At 44.0% G+C, this 18,757-nt stretch overlaps 1 protein-coding gene across 1 annotated transcript in view; it reads left to right on the top strand.

Annotated features, from left to right (window-relative positions):
• The window catches only part of VAT1L (vesicle amine transport 1 like), a 189,588-nt gene that overhangs the window by 78,834 nt on the left and 91,997 nt on the right, over positions 1 to 18,757 (top strand). Inside the window, exons 5-7 of the mRNA XM_023226853.1 lie at positions 7,886 to 7,989; positions 10,274 to 10,329; positions 15,984 to 16,178. Coding sequence (XP_023082621.1) covers positions 7,886 to 7,989; positions 10,274 to 10,329; positions 15,984 to 16,178 — 355 coding nt within the window. The remainder of the gene's footprint in view (positions 1 to 7,885; positions 7,990 to 10,273; positions 10,330 to 15,983; positions 16,179 to 18,757) is intronic.

The following is an 18,757-nucleotide window of genomic DNA, read 5'->3' on the forward strand; positions in this document are numbered from 1 at the left end:
TCCCTGGTCTCTACCCATTAGATGCCAGTAGCACCCCCTGCCCTTCAAGTCATGAAAATATGAAACGTCTCCAGACCCTGGTGGAGAACTGGGCTAGATTGACGAGGCTCTTGAAAGCTCTTAAATGGAGTAAACATTGCATTATGTCAGAAATGTAGAGTTCCTTGCAGATTTGAAGCACTTAAGCACTGTTTTGAACGGCGAATCTACCAAAAAAAAAGAAAAAAAAAAAAAAAAAAAAAACTGATCTGGCTGCCATGTACAGGATGAGTGAGAGAAGAGATCTCCAAAATCAGGAGAATGAGTAGCAGAAGGGGGAAGGGAGAGGAAGTACCTATAGTGATTTTGAAGGAGAACAAGACAGAATGACTACGACTAGAGAAAATACTGCAAGATGAGACCAAGACTTCTTTTCCTTTTTGTTGTTGTTAGACAATGAGCAATGGAAGCTTGACTTCCTTTAGACAAGATAAATATAGTGTGAAAGTGAGAACTCCAGGGGGCCTGCATAACAGGCCTGGGAAAGTGGGACTAGAGCTCCAGTGAGTACAAAGCCACTCCCTTAGGCTGGGTGTGGTAGTTCACGCCTATAATCCCAGCACTTTAGGAAGCCAAGGCAGGAGGATCACTTGGGGCCAGGAGTTTGAGATGAACCTGGGCAACATAATGAGACTCCCATCTCTGAAAAACAATTCGTTGAGTGTAGTGGTGCACACCTGTAGTCCCAGCTACTTGGGAAGCTGAGACAGGAGGATCTCTTGAGCCTAGGAGTTTGAGGCTGCAGTGAGCTATGATCATGCCACTGCACTGCAACCTGGGCAACAGAACAAGACCCAGTATCAACGATCAAAAAAACAACCACCCACTTCAAGCATTTTCCAAATGACTGACGTGAGCTGGCTCTGGAAGTTAGGGAACTGAGATAAAGCACAATCTCTAGCCAAAGGAGCACAAAGTCCACAGAGGAAAGATTCAAACTCCTGATCCAGGGGGAGCAGCTAATTGTTCAAATGACTTGAATCTTGCAGATTCCAGTCATAGGTGAAGCCAAGGGGTATAAGCTCAGAAAAGGCAGAGATGAGACCGACCTCCTACATTTCTAGCACGATGCCTGGCACGTAACAGGAGCTTATTTTAAAACTGGTGGAAATTAATAAGAGTCTAATCACCTGGAGAGAATAGGGACAAAGGGATCTAGAAGGGATTCCTGGAGGTAGTATTGCTAAGTACATATGAGAACTACTAGTAGTAAACACTTACCAAGAAGCCTACCACACATCAGCACTGGGCTTGGCCCCCTGTGAGAAACCTGTCACGTGCTGGCTGCTGTGCTTGGCACTCTGTGAGAAGCCTCTGGTGGAGTAGGCGTTGTGTCCAGTCCTCTATTAGAAGCCTATTGTATACCAGGCACTGTGCTTGGCACCCTGTGCAAAGCCTACTAAGGGCCAGGCACTCGGAAATGGTCTCATCCTGTGATGGTTAAAGCTGTGGCACAGATGAGTTCTGAGAAAAAGGGATTCAGAAAGAGAAAAATGAGTGGAGAGCCAAAGACCCAGCTGGACAGCAACGTCACCATAAAGGGGAATTCGTTTCTTGGCAAGGTCAAAGGGTTTCTGTCTCGGCACTGGCTCTGTTGGAACCTACCGCCACTCAAGAGAAATTCTTCCCTGATCTGTGTGGGCAAGAAGGAAAGAGGCAGCATTCACCATCCAGGGGCCGGGGCTGGGGACACAGGAAGGACAGACATGAAGGTCTTGGATCAGCAACTCTGAAATATCTTGCTGCTGAATTTGGCTCATATAATCCCTGAGCTGGGGCTATTTGTGTTTGCTTTTTAAATCCGCAGAGATTTATGGCAGCAGGAAAAAGCACACAAAGGAATTGCTGCATCTGGCCTTCTGCCCCACCTTCTTTGCTTTCATGTAATAATTATGCATATACAGGCAGTGGTGAACACCCCCAGAAACCAGAGTCAGGGGCACAGAAATGATGAGGATGGTCCTTGTTCCTCTGATGAGCCTTCCAGCTCCACTTGTGATTTTCGTGATTATTTCATTGAAAGGGCTACTGCAGCGCTTTTCAGTGTGGGTGTAACTGAGACAGGGCCAGAACCAAGGCTGCTTATGTGACCAGGAACATTCTAAATAGATCCAACTGAGTCCAGTTCAGTACAATCCTTTTATGGGATTTGTCATGACTCAACAGAGATGGAGCGCTTTTCAATTTTGAAATTCTTACCCAAAGGAACATTTCTACCCTTGAAAGGAGCAATAGCTGCTGGGATGGTTTGACAGAAAGAGCAAAAGCATCCTCACCCTCAGGTCCTGAAAATGATATCTGCCTCTGCCCAACTTCTCCCGCTCAGAATCCAATTCCTCTCCCTCCTCCCACCCTCCACGCAACCACTGACCTTCAAAAGGATGCAATGACGGCAGGAGGGAGAGGATTTGTGGTTCTGTTGACCCCCAGACATGCATGTGATTCAACTGTAGAAATGCCGAGAGAGAAGTGTGGAAGGGGGCAGGTGGCCTGAATGTGAAGGAGACCCACAAGTGTCTCCTTGTAGCGTTAAGCCCAAGGAAGCACCCCCCAGCTTTGCTCATCCCTGCCGGGTACCTGCATGGCATAGAAGTGACAGTGGTTGGCCGGGCGTGGTGGCTCAAGCCTGTACTCCCAGCACTTTGGGAGGCCGAGATGGGCGGATCACAAGGTCAGGAGATCGAGACCATCCTGGCTAATACGGTGAAACCCCGTCTCTACTAAAAATACAAAAAACTAGCCGGGAGTGGTGGCTGGCGCCTGTAGTCCCAGTTACTCGGGAGGCTGAGGCAGGAGAATGGTGTAAACCCGGGGGGCGGAGCTTGCAGTGAGCTGAGATCCGGCCACTGCACTCCAGCCTGGGTGACAGAGCGAGACTCCGTCTCAAAAAAAAAAAAAAAAAAGAAGTGACAGTGGTGGTCGCCTCGGGGTTGGCCACTACTTACCCTACGAAACCCTACTTCGCCTTTGATGCCCTTACCTGGTTTCTAGATGTGATGGAACAAACTAAGGTCTTCCCACTCCATGCAGTGGGCCCTGGGGCGAGTCACCTGACCTCACTGAGTCTCATTTTCCTTGTCCATCAAATGGAGATAATGATGGCTCCAGAGTCAGAGGATCGGCATGAGGCATAAATGTAGCCTGGGCCACAGAGCAAGACCCAGTCTCAATGATGAAACACTTAGGAAGTTCTTAGCATTCTACTTGGGACATAGTAAGCGCTCAAGAGTGTAGCACATTCTCTTCGGAAGGTCAAGAGCATCAAGCCTCAACTCCAATAATTTCTGGGCTGGTGTCTCCACCCACCCTGAAGGTTGAGTTGGAGAGGTTTTGCATACTCTTTCTTTTCATGCCCTTTCCTCAACCAAAAGACATGAAGTTGGGGCATTTTGAAAAATGGTAATCAGTCAAAGCTAACATGGACCCAGAGCTTACCATGAGCTGGGCTCTGTGCTCCATTTGCATCAGTTCATTCAAGCTTCATAAAGAAAACGTAGGTGTTATCACCATCATCCCCTTACACAGTTGGGTAAACTGAGGCAGAGAGGCTAAGTAACTCACCTAAGGTCACACAGCATGTAAGTAGCAGAACTGAATGCTTAACACTGATATAAATTGTATATTCCTAAGCCCAGTGCTGTGTTGCCCTTGAGCCACCCCTCTCCCCTGCCTACCTACCTCCATGTTAGCTGTTGGTTGTGATAGCCAGTCTTAGGGTCCTTCTAGAAGGAGCCAGTGGCTGGGCCTCCTCATTGCCATGGTTAGTGTCCCAAAGCCTTCTCACTGTCCTAGGTCAAGCTGTGATGCTATTCTCTGAGAAATGCCTTCCCTTTGTCACCTGGCCAATTTCTGCTCTGAAAACAGACCCGGGAAGAAGTGAGGGAGACAGGAGCACAATTACCCAGCCCATAATGCAAGGTGAAGACCTGACCACCAACCTGAAGCCCACCAACCAAGAGTCCCTGTGGTTCAACTCCCGCTGCCTCTCCAGCCCAACCTCAAAGCAATCGGCCCTTTGTTTTCATACTCCAGCCACACTGGCTGCTTCCCAGTCTTCCTCCCACCATAGGGCTTTGCACATCCTGTTCCCTCTGGTTCCCTCTGCTGCCAACCCTCAACAGAGGGTCATCTACAAATGCTCGTAAGTTGCTCTATTGGAGCAGTGATCACTCTGTGTTTGATCCATTTATAGATGTCTCCTCTTGTAGCCCATGAGCTCCTGGATGGTCATGGTAAACTTCCGCCTTCTCTGTGTATTCCCAACTCGGCATGCCCAGTGCCTAGCATGTAGTAAACACTCAGAAAATGGTTATCCAGTGGCTGGAAATTAAGGGTAAATTTGTGGGACTCTGAACTTGGGTCTCTCCTATAAACTCTGGGGGAAAACCAGCTTGAAAACAGAAATCTTTTGGTCTAGATGTTTGATCCAGGTCAGACTTTGATCAAATGTAATCAGACTCTGAATGTATGTGTATTTATCTCAAGACAAAATTTAAGCCTGAATTCTTCAAAGACTAAATTAAATTGCCTGCTTCTCAGAGCTGCTTGCTAAAGTGACGCTTCCATCCTTCACACTGGCTTGAAGATTTATTGAAGTCTTAAACTCAAAGTGGTGAAAAAGCCGTCATCTTTGGGGTTAAACTAGGCCTAGAATTGAATTCCAGCTGTGCTAGTTATGTAAGCCTGGGCAAGACTGCTGCATCTGTAAGCCTTGATTTCACTTTTTAAAAAGTGGAGTTAAAATGCCTGCCTCATAGGCTTTTTGTGAGGGTTAATTACGAAATAGCTGTTATATAGGAGAGTTCTGAAATGTGAGTTTCCTTTCCAAGGAAGCACACATATAGAGACACAGAATAGCAGTCTTAAACTGTTTTCTTCATCGTCTTTCATTCATTCGGTTACCCAGTCATTGAAACACTTGTGCTTTCCTGTGGTCAATCACTATTTCTTGAGAAGCAACACTATATCCAGCAGGAAGAGAAGGGCTGCAGATATTATCATAAGCAGCACAAACATGCCCCATGGGGCTTAAATTTTGGTGGAAAAGAAAGTCAATAAATAAATAATTATAACCTATGGTACATGCTAAAAAGTATCTCCAGTGTAGACACTAAAGTATAAAGGAAACTAAAATGGAGATACATTTCACGTGGAGTGGTGGAGTGATTAGTTACAGCTCCTCTGGGAGGATCGTATGTGAGTGAGATCTGAAGGATGAGAAGGAGCCAGCTCTAAGGAGAGCAGAGGAAAGGCTGTCCAGGCAGCGATGACAGCACATGCAAAGGCCCTGAGGTCAGAAAGTTCTAGGGACAATCAAAAGGCCAAATGCCTTGAGCTGTGGGTGGGAGGTGAAGATGGGGAAGTGCACAGGAGTTTATAGGCCACTGCTGGCTATGGACATGCCCTGCTTTTCTGCAGAACCAGAGTCCAGCAGACAGAGCAACAGGTCAAGGTGGGGCTAATACAACCAGATGTGACTGGCAGTTTGTGGGAGAGAATGTGGTCCGCCAAGTAGAATGCAGATGTGAGGAGCATCAGAGGATGAAAATTCAAGGCTGGGCAGACCCATCAGGGGTACAAGCAGGAGGTATGCATGGCCTAATATCGGTGAGGCTGCTTCTGACCTCAGGTGGGCATCCTGCTGGCAAGGGGAGAGGTCTTGGGGAAATGCAGTTCACTGGGATGACTTGATGGCTCAGGAGGTCTGGCTGGTAAAAGCAGAGCAGGATCCCACTCCCACAAGAGTGAGCAAACTTGGAAGAAAACAGACCCTGGCAGGAGTGAGGGAGACAGGAGCACAACTACCCGGCCCATAATGCAAGGTGAAGACCTGACCACGAACCCGAAGCCCGGCAACCAAGAGTCGTGTGGTTCAACTCCCACCTGCCTCTCCAGCCCAACCTCAAAGCAAGCACCCCTTTGTTTTCATACTCCAGCCACACTGGCGGCTTCCCAGTCTTCCTCGACCACAGGGCCTTTGCACATGCTGTTCCCTCTACCTAGGACACTATTCCCTTCACTCTTTACCGACTTAACTCCTTCCCTTCCGCAGGGATGCCTCTCTGATCGCCCTGATTGGGAAAATTCTCAATTTACACAATTTTAGAGCCCCTTAGTGGCATGAGACCACATTCCAACTTAACATTTATTTGCGTAATTATTGTTAAATATCTGCCTTTTATACGCTCCAAAAAGAGGAGAAAGCAATACACTACATCCTCCCATGCCTAGTGCAGTGCCCACTGCTGGATATTTACAGAACAAATTAGTTTATTTGTAAGAAGAAAAAAAAAACAAGAAGTGCCAGTTTGGCTCCTGAGTAACTGGCTTAGATCAGTAATTCTCAGAGTGTGGAGCGGGAATTAGCAGCAGCAGCAGCACCTGGAAACAAACATTAGAAATGCAAATCCCCATCACAGACCTACAGAATCAGAGAAGAAGGGGAGGATTGCAATCTTTGTTTTAATAAACCCTGCGGGTTATTACAGTGCACACTTAGGTTTGAGATCCACTGTCCTAATTACTTTGTTTTGAACTTTCAGGTGAGACTTAAGAGGACACCCCTGTGCAGATAAGAGCTCTATTAGGCAGGAAGCTAAGCTGATCATTTTGGATGCACCTTGGTAGTGGGCTGGATATTGGACATGACATGAGGGCTTTTGAAGGGCATAGTCACATAAAGACTCAGCTGCATGGGGAAGCTGACTTAGTCTCCGCACCCAGGAGATGTACATGCAGTTTCCTAGTTAGTGACACTGTGGACACAAGACCCAGCTGTTGACACACGCTGCAATGCCTAAATTTTGCTAGGGTGAACTTGGGGGTAGAAAAATTGAGATATTTGCTAAGATAAGTTAATCCTGCAAACTTGCAAACACAAGGAATTCCATTCTTGTCTGAACAGAGCGGGGATCTGTGAGAACAGGATCTCTGTGGTCGTGAATATCTTTCCCACAACCTCCAGAGCCTTCCTGTTCTATAGGCCCCTCCTGTATATCTTCTAACAGTGGGAGCCCAGTAAAAGTTGCTTACATGCATTATTGAGTGAGTGAGTGAATCAATGAATGTATAAATAAATAGAAGAAGAGATCAACAAATGCTTTGTCTAATGCAGTACACATGTGGCTTCTTTCTTCTCCACAGCCTCCTATTGCTGGAGGAAGTTCATCTCTATTTAACCCTCTTCCCTTAGCGTTAGTTTTAGGTTGGACCTGGACATTGGAGGAAGAGAAGCTTGCAAGTTAGATTAACATGCTTTATGTTTTCACTGTAAAGGGAAGTTAGGAGGTAGGAAGGCCAGTCCCTGCTGGAGAAGCAGTCCCATGAAGACAGGGAGCATACTGGTTTGTTTACTCTACCTCCAGCACCTCGAACAGAGCTAGGCAACTAACCCTTGCTCTGCACATAGGAGTTGCTAACTGAGGTACTGAATGACTGTTCTATGGCAAGCGTGAGCCTCCTCTTTTGTCACCTCATTTCATTCTTACCACAAAGAAACATACCAGCTCCACATTACAAAGGAGAAAGCTGAAGCTAGAGAATTTAAGTAAAGGAGTTAGATACAAACTCAGACCCACTGACCCCAAGTTCATTCCTCTAGCCCAGGCTGGTTCCCAGTGCCAGCTACCAGCCAGATTCTTAGCTGCCTCCAGTTTTGCGAAATTTTTATCATTGGATCTGGGAAGATAAATCCACCTCCTGGGCTCCTGCCTTATTTATTGCTACTCCTGGAACTCTCAGGGTTCCTTATTCTGGGAGTCAAACAATATGACACAGGAAAGGAAAGGGATTGATGCTCTGGCTCCTGACAGGTCACAGAATTTTGCTTTGCCTTCTCACCATTTAGAATCTCTGCTGAAGGCGTAGACATCGTTTTGGATTGCCTCTGTGGGGACAACACTGGAAAAGGTCTCAGTCTTCTCAAACCCTTGGGAACCTACATTTTATATGGTGAGTGCAAAACAGTAGCAGGGACATGGTCGGCAATAGGTAACTCTGCATGTGCACCTGCAAAGGCTCTGAAAAGTGAATTGCGCTGATATGTTGGGATAGTGGGATGGGGGTGTTTCATTTTTTAATGTCTCCTATAATGTTTCTATTGCTGTGAATTCTTTTCAATTGTAAAATAACATGTGCCTACTCTCCTATGTCCTATTATTTCAAATGGGATAAAACAAGATCAAGCCAATGTGGTCACTGATATGAGTAGAACCATTAAGGGGCATCACCCATAGAAGGTAGCACAGGTGGAAAATAGGAAGGTCTTCAAAGGAAGTTCAGAAATAAAGAAGGCATGGAGGATCCACAGTAGGATAGGGAACAGTGGCTAGGATATGCGGGTTTTAAGGGACGATCTTCACTATTCGAGAAGTTGTGAAGTATACACTCTTCTTCCCCTAAACTACTCCTGAGCGTCCCACTCAAGACAGAAACTCTGGATAGATGGAGCTCATGTCTGTTTCCATCTCTTTCTACATTTACTTCTATGCTCTTAGGAGTGGAAGAGATGTATGAAAAACAACTGGGAGAAGATTTTCTCCAGCAAAATGAGGCTCCAGGGCCTCCTTTCTCTCTTCTTTTTCTTCTCTTCTGTCATAGGCATGCAAACTAATTTAAACATTAGTCTCCACAAACTAAAGTAGGAGTATTTGAAGCTAAATGGCATATTCTGACACTAAATAATAGTGGATTTATCCGGCGTTTGAGATTCTTGGTACCTTTGTCCCCTGTCGGTACAATAGAAGAGTCTTAATTCTGGGTAACTCAGAAAAAAACACTATTTCCCTGCTATTACCTGTAGAGATTATAAAATAAATATTTGAAGGGTATAAATGTGCAAGCATCTTTTTGTCATCTTCAGATCATTGTAACAGAAAGAAGGCCAAGCTCACCAGAGGCAGGGAAACATCCCATTGCTGGAGTGTTCCAGTAATTTCAATCATGGCCATGTATTTCCTTTGAAGTGGATGTGTAGCTTATTATTATCAGTGAGAGTCCCTGCACATTGCGAGGATATCGGATGTGACTAACATATAAGTCAAATGCAGATGGATGATGTAGTCATCCTTGCTTATCATTTACCAATAATTCTATTTTTGCCCCAGTTTCATGATGTCATTTTGGTGAAATTCAACTTGATTTTTCAATTTGAGTAGTTCACAATTATCTAATTCATTACATTGATCACTTGGTCACTAATTAATCGAAGTCTAGTACTGTCATGCCCTGTGGTACTCACCCCATAAAAATAGAAGCAATGGTTCACTATTAGGTTGGTGCAAGGATAATTGCAGTCTTTGGCATTAAAAGTAATGACAAAAACCATAATTACTTTTGCACCAACCTGATAACTGGCTACTAGTTTACCCAGGCTAAATAGTTGAAAATACACATGATCATTTTATTAAATAACTCCTCTCTGAGAAGAACTTACTCCCAAATATTTGGAGACAAGGCAGGAAACTCGTTGAAAAAGCACCTGTATGGTACTTGAATATTCCCCATACTGTTGAGAGCTCTCTCATTTCCCCCTCCCCTGACCCCAAACCCTGTAAAGGATCTTTTCTCTCCATATGAGAATCTTAGGGAATCTTTCCCAACTCCACCTCCCATCTGCCCTCTGCATATTGCTTGTCCAATTGGCAAAACTCAGTTTCTCATACCACTTCTCTCAGACCTCTTTGGAGCTGACACATGGGTCACACCATTTTCTTGGTCCCTGGGCCTCTTTTCATTCTCACCTGCAAGCTTCTATACCCATTTTTTCCAATCCATCTGTAGTCTAACTCTGCTCCCCATCTCCCACCAGTTAGGTACCCAGCCCAGGTCAGAGCCCCAAGCCCCTCACTTGCTAGGGAATCAAATTCAGAATCACAAAGAAGGTTCACTAAGGAGCTCCCTTCTCAGTCTCAAAGAACAGACCTAAAGAGACATTTCAGCAACTCCTGATTTTATTCAAATGTTGGCCTACATCATATTTTTGCTACATGCCCAATTTTTCAAAGTAATGAAACCGTCACCATGAGAAATGTCACTTTCTCTTTGATCAGGGACACTCAGCTAAAATAGTCAACTTGATGCCTCATTCTCATTCCCCTCACTTTGCCAAGGCTTAATTAAATTTGTTTTCAAGATTTTGCCAGTTCCGGACCAAACAATTGCCATTTTTTTTCAGGCATAACAAGAGATGTCAATTTTCATTAGCAATTGCTTAATGGGAATCTTTCATTTTCAGGCTCATCCAACACGGTAACTGGAGAGACCAAGAGCTTCTTCAGCTTTGCAAAATCAGTAAGTATCCAGGCACATCTGATGTACTGTTGTGGCATGTTCATTCACATGTTGTGAGCTTTTTGTTTTTGTTTTTGTTTTTGTTTTTTTGAGACGGAGTCCCATTCTGTTGCCAGACTGGAGTGCAATGGCATGACCTCGGCTCCCTGCAACCTCCGACTGGTTCAAGCGATTCTCCTGCCTCAGCCTCCCTAGTAGCTGGGATTACAGGCATACGCCACCACGCCCAGCTAATTTTTGTATTTTTAGTAGAGATGGGGTTTCACCATGTTGACCAGGATGGTCTCAATCTGTCCTCGTGATCCGCCTACCTCGGCCTCCCAAAGTGCTGGGATTACAGACGGGAGCCACCACACCCAGCTGTGAGCTCTTCTATCATAAGGCATTGACTTAATCTTGTCTTTCATTTTCATCGTTCATTTCCAATAAAACCGGCACTCCTGCCCTGCTCCCTGCAAATGGACAGGACCAGAATTTAGACTATTTTTGTCTAAATGCAACAGAAACGTGGAAGTGTCAGTGAAACTCAAGAAAGCTTCAGCTTTCAGTCACAATTGCTTAAGTGTTGGTGTCTTTAATCATTGGTCAAAAATGAACTTAGCATTAGCGCATTTTCTTTGCTCCATAGAGAGGCCAGCCTTTCACTTTGCCACTTTCTGACTAGGTCTTTGGGGGTACTGGAGATTTCTCTGTGTCCCCATCCTCTTGAATTGGAGATAGAAATGAGGACCCTATGACCTTAACAAGATTCTGGGGTGACTTGTAGACTCGGACAAGCTCATGAACCACTCTCTTGGGTGATCATGCTTTAAATATGGTGGTTAGTTTGTCAGCCATTGCGAAGCAATATCCCTGGGCATTCACCTCACTATGAATTGACTCTGATCTATCTTCCTATCTGGAGCTATACTTGCTAGAATTATACTAACGTGGGCTTGAACCTTTTTGAGACAGAGTCTAGCTCTCTGCACCCAGGTTGGAGTGCAGAGGCATGATCTTGGTTGGAGTGCAGAGGCAGACTGCAACCTCCACCTCCTGAACTCTAGCAACCCTCCTGTTCCAGCCTCCCAAGTAGCTGGGATTACAGGTGCGTGCCACTACATCTGGCTAATTTATTTATTATTTACGTGGAGACAAGGTTTCACCCTGTTACCCAGGCTGGTTTCAAATTCATGGGTTCAAGAAATTCGCTTGCCTCATCCTCCCAAAGTGTTGGGATTATAGGCGTGATCCATTGCACCTGGCCAAACTTAATTTTTAAAGTATCATTTCGGCCAGGCGCAGTGGCTCACACCTGTAATCCCAGCACTTTGGGAGGCTGAGACGGGTGGATCACGAGGTCAGGAGATCAAGACCATCCTAGCTAACATGGTGAAACCCGTCTCTACTAAAAATACAAAAAAAAAATTAGCCGGTCATGGTGGTGGACACCTGTAGCCCCAGCTACTTGGGAGGCTGAGGCAGGAGAATGGCGTGAACCAGGGAGGCAGAGCTTGCAGTGAGCCGAGATCGTGCCACTGCACTCCAGCCTGGGTGACAGAGTGAGACTCCATCTAAAAATGAAGTAAAATTAAATTAAATTAAAATATCATTTCAGCACTCCTTTCCCAGTCCAAATTCCTTCTCTTCTTTGAAATGAACCACCAGCACCCCAGCACCAGCCAATATTCCTTATTTTTTTCTTTGCACGTTCCAAAGTATTTTTTTTTTAAATAATTTCAACATTTTAGATTCAGGAGGTACATGTGCAGGCTTTTTGCCTGGGTATACTGTATGATGCTGAAGTTTGAGGTACATATGATCCTCTCATTCAGATAGTGAGCATAGTACCCAATAGTTAGTTTTTCAACCCCTGTCCCACTCCCAGTCCCCTTTAGTGGTCCACAGTGTTAACTGTTCCCATATTTATGTCCATGAGTACTCAATGTTTAGCTCCCACTTATAAGAGAGAACATGCAGTATTTGGTTTTATGTTTCTACATTAATTTGATTAGGAAAATGGGCTCCAGCTGCATCCATGTTACTGCAAAGGACATGATTCCATTCTTTTTTATGGCTGCATAGTATTCCATGGTGTATATGTTTCACATTTTCTTTATTCAGTCCACCATTGATGGGCACCTAGGTTGATTCCATGTGTTTGCTATTGTGAATAGAATGGCAATGAATATATGGGTGCATGTGTCCTTTTTGATAGAATGATTTACTTTCTTTTGGATATATACCCAGTAGTGGGACTGCTGGGTCAAATAGCAGGAACTTTCATTTTTACCCCTTCCCAACAGGGAATTGCTACTTTTCACAAGGGTTTGTTTTAGCCCCCTTTACTTTTGGACTTCTATGTGTCAGTGCAGCATCGACTGATCCACTCACTTGACAAGCATTTTCTGAGTACCTGCTGTTTGTGGTATTGTGCCAAGCACCAGGATATCACAGTAAAGAAGATAGGTGCACTTTGGGCCTTTTTGGTTCTTATATACGAAGGAGGGAGACAAACCCAAAAGAAGCAAGATGTGTTAATAACATAATTATAAATGGCTACTAAACCTCTGAAGGGGATAAACATCAAGTGCTAAAATAGAAAATAGCAGGGTGGATGGAGGCAATTAAAACAAAGTGGTCAGGGAAAAATATGGTAAGGAGTTTGGAATTCATTCTAAGTGTGGCACTATGGGGTATTCACATGCCCTCAAAGTGCCAACATCGGCTGCCAGAAACTTCAGCTCCAAACATTCTGGAATGGATAATAACTCCCTGCACTTGCGAGATTCCAATCAAAGGTCCTCTCTATGCATTTGGGCTTTAAAATATGGGTCAAGGATCATCCTGACTACAGAACCTACAGGAGGAGCAAGAATGGAGTATAATGAAGGATGCTGTCTGGAGTGTGTCCCCTGAAGACAGGCTTTGTGCCATGCACAGCTGCTGTGTTGCTGTGGCTGTAATTAACATGATATTGACAGACTGCTGTGGGTAACCACACTGGTCCCAAATTACATACAATTGTAAGAAGTGTTTTCCCTTTCTCCCTTAAATGAACAATCCCAACACACACTGTTAATGAAATAATTGCAGCGTGCCCATGTTCAACAAAGGCATTCATAAATGTACAGCCAGGATGGAGATGGAGATTCCTCTGCCCAAAGCAGGGGTTCCTATTACCAGAACGCTTTGTACCTGGAGGTCAAGAATGAGGATGTTTTCTTTCAGAGGCCTGCTCAAACACTAAGGGTCATTTGGAAGAAAACCGAAGAGAGGGCCTACCAAGAGGTGGAACTTTGCTCTGAAAAGTTCTAGAAAAAAAAAATTTCCATGTATTCAAGGGAGGCTTAGAAATTAAAGGTTGACTGGAATTATACAGGAATTTCCCACTCAGCTATCTTAATGATGTTGCATCTTAAAATTGCTGCAGAGTTTATGCCTCACTATTTGCCAAACATGCCATTTTCTTTCACACCATAACGATGATGATACTCATAGAGGAAGTTAAAATTTACAGAGCAATCTGACTCCATATTTGGAGCTCTTATTCACTAGACCAAAAACATCTTGCTCAGATTAAGATAAGAAAAATGGATGGCGTATGTTTATGGAGCACCTCGTATGTGGCAGAGACGATGCTAAGCACTTCATATGCATTAACACATTTACTCCTCATAACCACCTCATGAGGATCAGTGAGGAAACTGAGCACAGAGAAGTTAAGAGATTTGCCTAAAGTCACACAGCTCATGAGTGACAAAGCTGAGATTCAAAACTAGGCATTCAGCTCTATAACCTTCTTAACCACAGCTGTGCAGCAAGTGTACCTTTGCAGCAAGCATTCATTCCACAAACATTCACTGAGGCATTGCAGATACACTGTGAGTCAAGTTATTATTTTTCTATATTTGCTGTATTTCCCAAGTTGGTTTGTTTTCAACGAGGGTCCTAAAAATCACTGTCCCATAGAACAGTATTTTGGATGTAAGGAATACTTGAAGTTATTTGATGGTTTCCAAGCCACGTGCCTCACCACATCATGTGTGCCACGAACCCTTGCTAGGTAAGACCATCAAAACTGGAAGCCAAGAAACCTAAGGTCAAATGCGTGGCTCTTCTTGGTCCCCCAGCCCTCTCCAAATGTGCTTTTGTAAATAATTTTTTATATGAACCTCATCATTGTTTTCACCCCATCTTTTCTGCGCTTATTCTCCTAATGACATGAGCTTCCCAATTTAAAAAAATAAAGTTTCACTTTAGTCACTCTCCTTAATTCTTTTGGGAAAGAGGATATAAATGAACTCAATGATAACATAAACACTATCAGTGTTTCTAAATGCCCATCACATTCCTCTTTGCACCCTGTATTGAAATGATATTGAACATCTTATCTCCTAGAACCCCCCAGAAACCGGATGTTTGGATTTCTAACCTATAACCAGCACCAAAGGAAAAACAATTAAATCACAACAAAGCAGTTGGATCCCCATTTCTCTAGGTTGCTAGTGGATTATTTACTTATTTTGATACTTGAAGGGAGGAGATGAGAGACTGGAAAAGAGATGGCCACACTGAATAGTTTGTAGGTATTTCACCCAGAATTTTAGTCCAGGGCATCTCGGCTTTAGTGCTATGGATATTTGGGGCTGGGTAATTCTTTGTTGTGGATTATTCTTTGCTGTGAATATTCTTTGTCCTGAGCATTGTGGGATGTTTAATTGCATCCCTGGCTTCTACCCAGGGTTGGGGACAAACCTGTTCAGAACCGTTGATTCAGTCCCAACAATTTGACCTCATCATTTCTTCATGCTGTCCCTTCTTCCTAAATCACCCCTCCTCCCTCTTCCTTCTCCAATGGATCCCTACCTACCTCCCCAGATTTAGCCTTGTCATAGCCACTCCCCCAAGAAAGCTGCTCCTGCAGTCAGAGAGGCCACCTCAATCATGTCCGCCACCACACTGTGTAAACTTCTCTGCCATCCTACTTCCTTGCCATCCTAACAACCCATCATCACCACCACCATTCACTGAGCTGAGTGCTTTACACTTAATAACAGAACATTGTAGAGTGGCAGTTCAACTCTGGAGCTGATGATCCTGACTGTGTACTTAATGTTTCAACTACATGTGGCCTTGTAGTTAGTTTTGGTCTCTCTCTCCCACTTAGACCTGAGCGTCTCCTAAGCATCACTATCTATTGCTTCCCATGTACTTGCAACAGTGCCTAGCAAAATAGATGCTTTAAAAAAAATACACCACTGTCCAAGGCAAGTAGATCACGAGGTCAGGAGTTCAAGACCAGCCTGGCCAAGATGGTGAAACCCCGTCTCTGCCAAAAACACAAAAATTAGCTGGGCATGATGGCGGGCGCCTGTAATCCCAGCTACTCAGGAGGCTGAGGCAGAGAATTGCTTGAACCTGGGAGGCAGAGGTTGCAGAGAGCTGAGATCATGCCACTGCACTCCAGCCTGGGTGACAGAGCGAGACTCCATCTCAAAAAATAAAAATAAAAAATAAAATTCACCACCAAGAACCACCCCTTGGCCAGCTGGAGTCTGCTGAGCTGCAGCCCCATGCTCCCCCTGTAGTAGCTGATGACATCAGCAATGCTGCAAATGTAGCCTTAACCCTGGTATTGAGTTCCTATAACCCGATACCACCTCTCTTTGCAGTGGTGGCAGGTGGAGAAGGTGAACCCCATCAAGCTGTATGAGGAGAACAAAGTCATCGCGGGGTTTTCCCTTTTAAATCTGCTCTTCAAACAAGGCCGGGCGGGCCTCATTCGGGGAGTGGTGGAAAAACTCATAGGGCTCTACAACCAGAAGAAGATCAAGCCTGTGGTGGACTCCTTGTGGGCTCTGGAGGAGGTAAGAATGGTGCTTTTCCTCTGAAGATAAACTCTTTAACTCAGGAAGGGTTTGGGCAGCCAAATACAATCTTCTACTAAATGATTTTCCTTCCCAGATGGGTTTGTTTTAAATGAGGGTCCTAAAAGTCACCTGTACCATAGAATAGTACTTTGGATATAGGAAATACTTTAAGTTCTTTGGTGATTTGCAAACCACGTGCCTCATCACACCATTTGTGCTATGAACCTTTCCCAGGTAAGGCCACCACATTTTTATGGATGTCTATAATTCGGTGTGGTTACAAGAGCGTGTGTACATTGTTGAGGCATCATATATTATTGTCACCTTGTGAGTACATAAGACATCAGCGTCAGAGCAGATAGTGGCTCTGAGCTAAAATGATTCGTGTGCTCAGCTGGATGCCTTGAGCCCCGATGAGATATTAGCTATCACGATGGACTTTGGAATTACTACTGAATTGTTGGGTCTAATGTTGGATTGAGTCTTTTCATTAGTTGATCTTCCAAAAGTTATAGTATTTGAAAGCATTCCTTGATCACAAGGACATTCAGAACCCCTAATGGAGCCTTGAAGGATACTGACACATGAACTGCTTGTATTGGTTCATATGACCCTTGCTAGGAAGAGGCAGGGTCTAGAAAATCCTTCAGGTAAGGGGAAGGTTTGGGCAGTTGGTAAATCAGTTAATGACAGCTACTAGTAGAAGAAATGAAGAGATGTGGCCTGGATTTTAAGAGGCATTCCACTAAGAAACCTAAGTCAGGATTTTATAACCTTGGCTTCAGGGAGCCATGAAGCCCCTGAAAAATATTTTAAAATATGTGGGAATTTTTTTTTAATTGTTTTGCATTTTGTCTTAGGGAAGGGCCTTATGGTACAATTACTTTGTTGTACTTTTGCAAGTCACAAATATCTTTAAAAAAAAATAACAAGTATGAAAGTTCTAGTGCGTGTGCTTCTGGCAAGAAGGCTGTGTCTGTTTCCCTAAACAATTACATTGGGCCAAATCCAGTGGCTTCTCTAAGCACAAAAATACCACTAGAAAGGCTCTTTGGGGGTCACTGTATATTCAAATACAACTGGTCCTAGATCAATGGACCAGGAATGTGCCTATATCTCTCTGTAATACTGTAGTGTCATGCATGGACTTAAAACCTTTAGCCACCAAAAACCTTGTTTGTTTTTTAAGATAAGATAAATACGCATTACAGAAATTCCTCAATTAACCAGAAACTTAAGGAGAAAATAAACTGCAAGTCCACATTCCAGAGAGGGATAACATTGTTAACATTTTGGTTTGCTTCCTTCCAGTCTTTTTTCTATTGCAGATGCTCGCCGTGATTCAATTTAGTGCTAAATCAAATCAGATAATTGTGCATGACTTCTGCTGTGTAATTGCCAATACAGCTAGCCTATTGCTATAATTTTCTTTAAATGTTTTTAATTCAGTGAGTCAGACACCCATATGGTATTCACTATCATATCTCAATGGAACAGGGAAAGGGCTGGGCTACCTGGTTACTGGGTTCTCAATGGTTAGGAAGGAGAGAAAACTGGGAATCATCAAGAAAAAAGCTAAGCGATTAACTTGTCCATGGGCCAGAGAAGGTGACTTATACTTGAACACATCGTCCAAAAGGACCCAACAAATCTGGCAGCATTTAAGTGAGAATTGAAATCCAAGAGGTGTCCACTTGGCCCAGTGGGTCCTTGTTATAGTATTTGAAATCACCCCTTGGTTACAATGGTAATTGAATCACCAAATATTTATTGAACAACTGCTGTGTGTCCAGTACTGAGCAAATGCTGGAGATACAATGATGAACAAATGGCCAAGATCCCAAGACTTCATGGAGTTTGCATTCAGAGGAGTAGGAGGAGATAGGAAATACTGAAATACAATAAGCAAGGTAGTTGCCTGTCATAATAAGTTCTTAGAAGGAGATAAATTAGGATATATGTTGGTGAGAGGAAAGGGGAGACTTAGTTTCTACAGAGCAATGTTGCTCTACTTATTTTTCATTTTTGCTCCTCTAAAGAGACATTTTAGATATCATTTTGCCTAATCAATAAACTCATGAAGTTTTACTACCATATGTGTGTGTATGTGCAAGTATGTGTGTGTTTATGTCCTGTATGTATGCCTGTATTTTGTATATTAAAAGAGTAAATTTTTTTTATCTTCCAAGAGCCAATGTTCACCCCACTAGGGTGATACCATGGTTATTAAGAATTAATGCTGTAGAGAAACTTTAAAGAGGGAAGGTTTATCTGAGTAGGTCTCATGTGAGCTGGAACATGAAGGAGGCAAGAAACTAACGGGAGAGAATTCAACACAAAGAGACCCCCAAAAACAAAGGGGTGAGGAACAAAAGATTTTGGTAAATCCCAAAGGTGGATTATTGTGAGCCAAGGAGGGAATAGTACAAGGAGACTCTGAGTAGGTTAGCAAGGGCTGGATGGAAATTTGGGTTTTACTCTAAGCAGCATGGGGGCTGCTATAGGTTCAGAGTCAGGAGGTGCCACCTCCTGGTCCCAAGGGTGTTATCAATCAGGGCAGAAGCTGGAATTGCCAG

This window comes from Piliocolobus tephrosceles, chromosome 17 (genome assembly GCF_002776525.5).
Source record: "Piliocolobus tephrosceles isolate RC106 chromosome 17, ASM277652v3, whole genome shotgun sequence".
Taxonomy (NCBI): Eukaryota; Metazoa; Chordata; class Mammalia; order Primates; family Cercopithecidae; genus Piliocolobus; species Piliocolobus tephrosceles.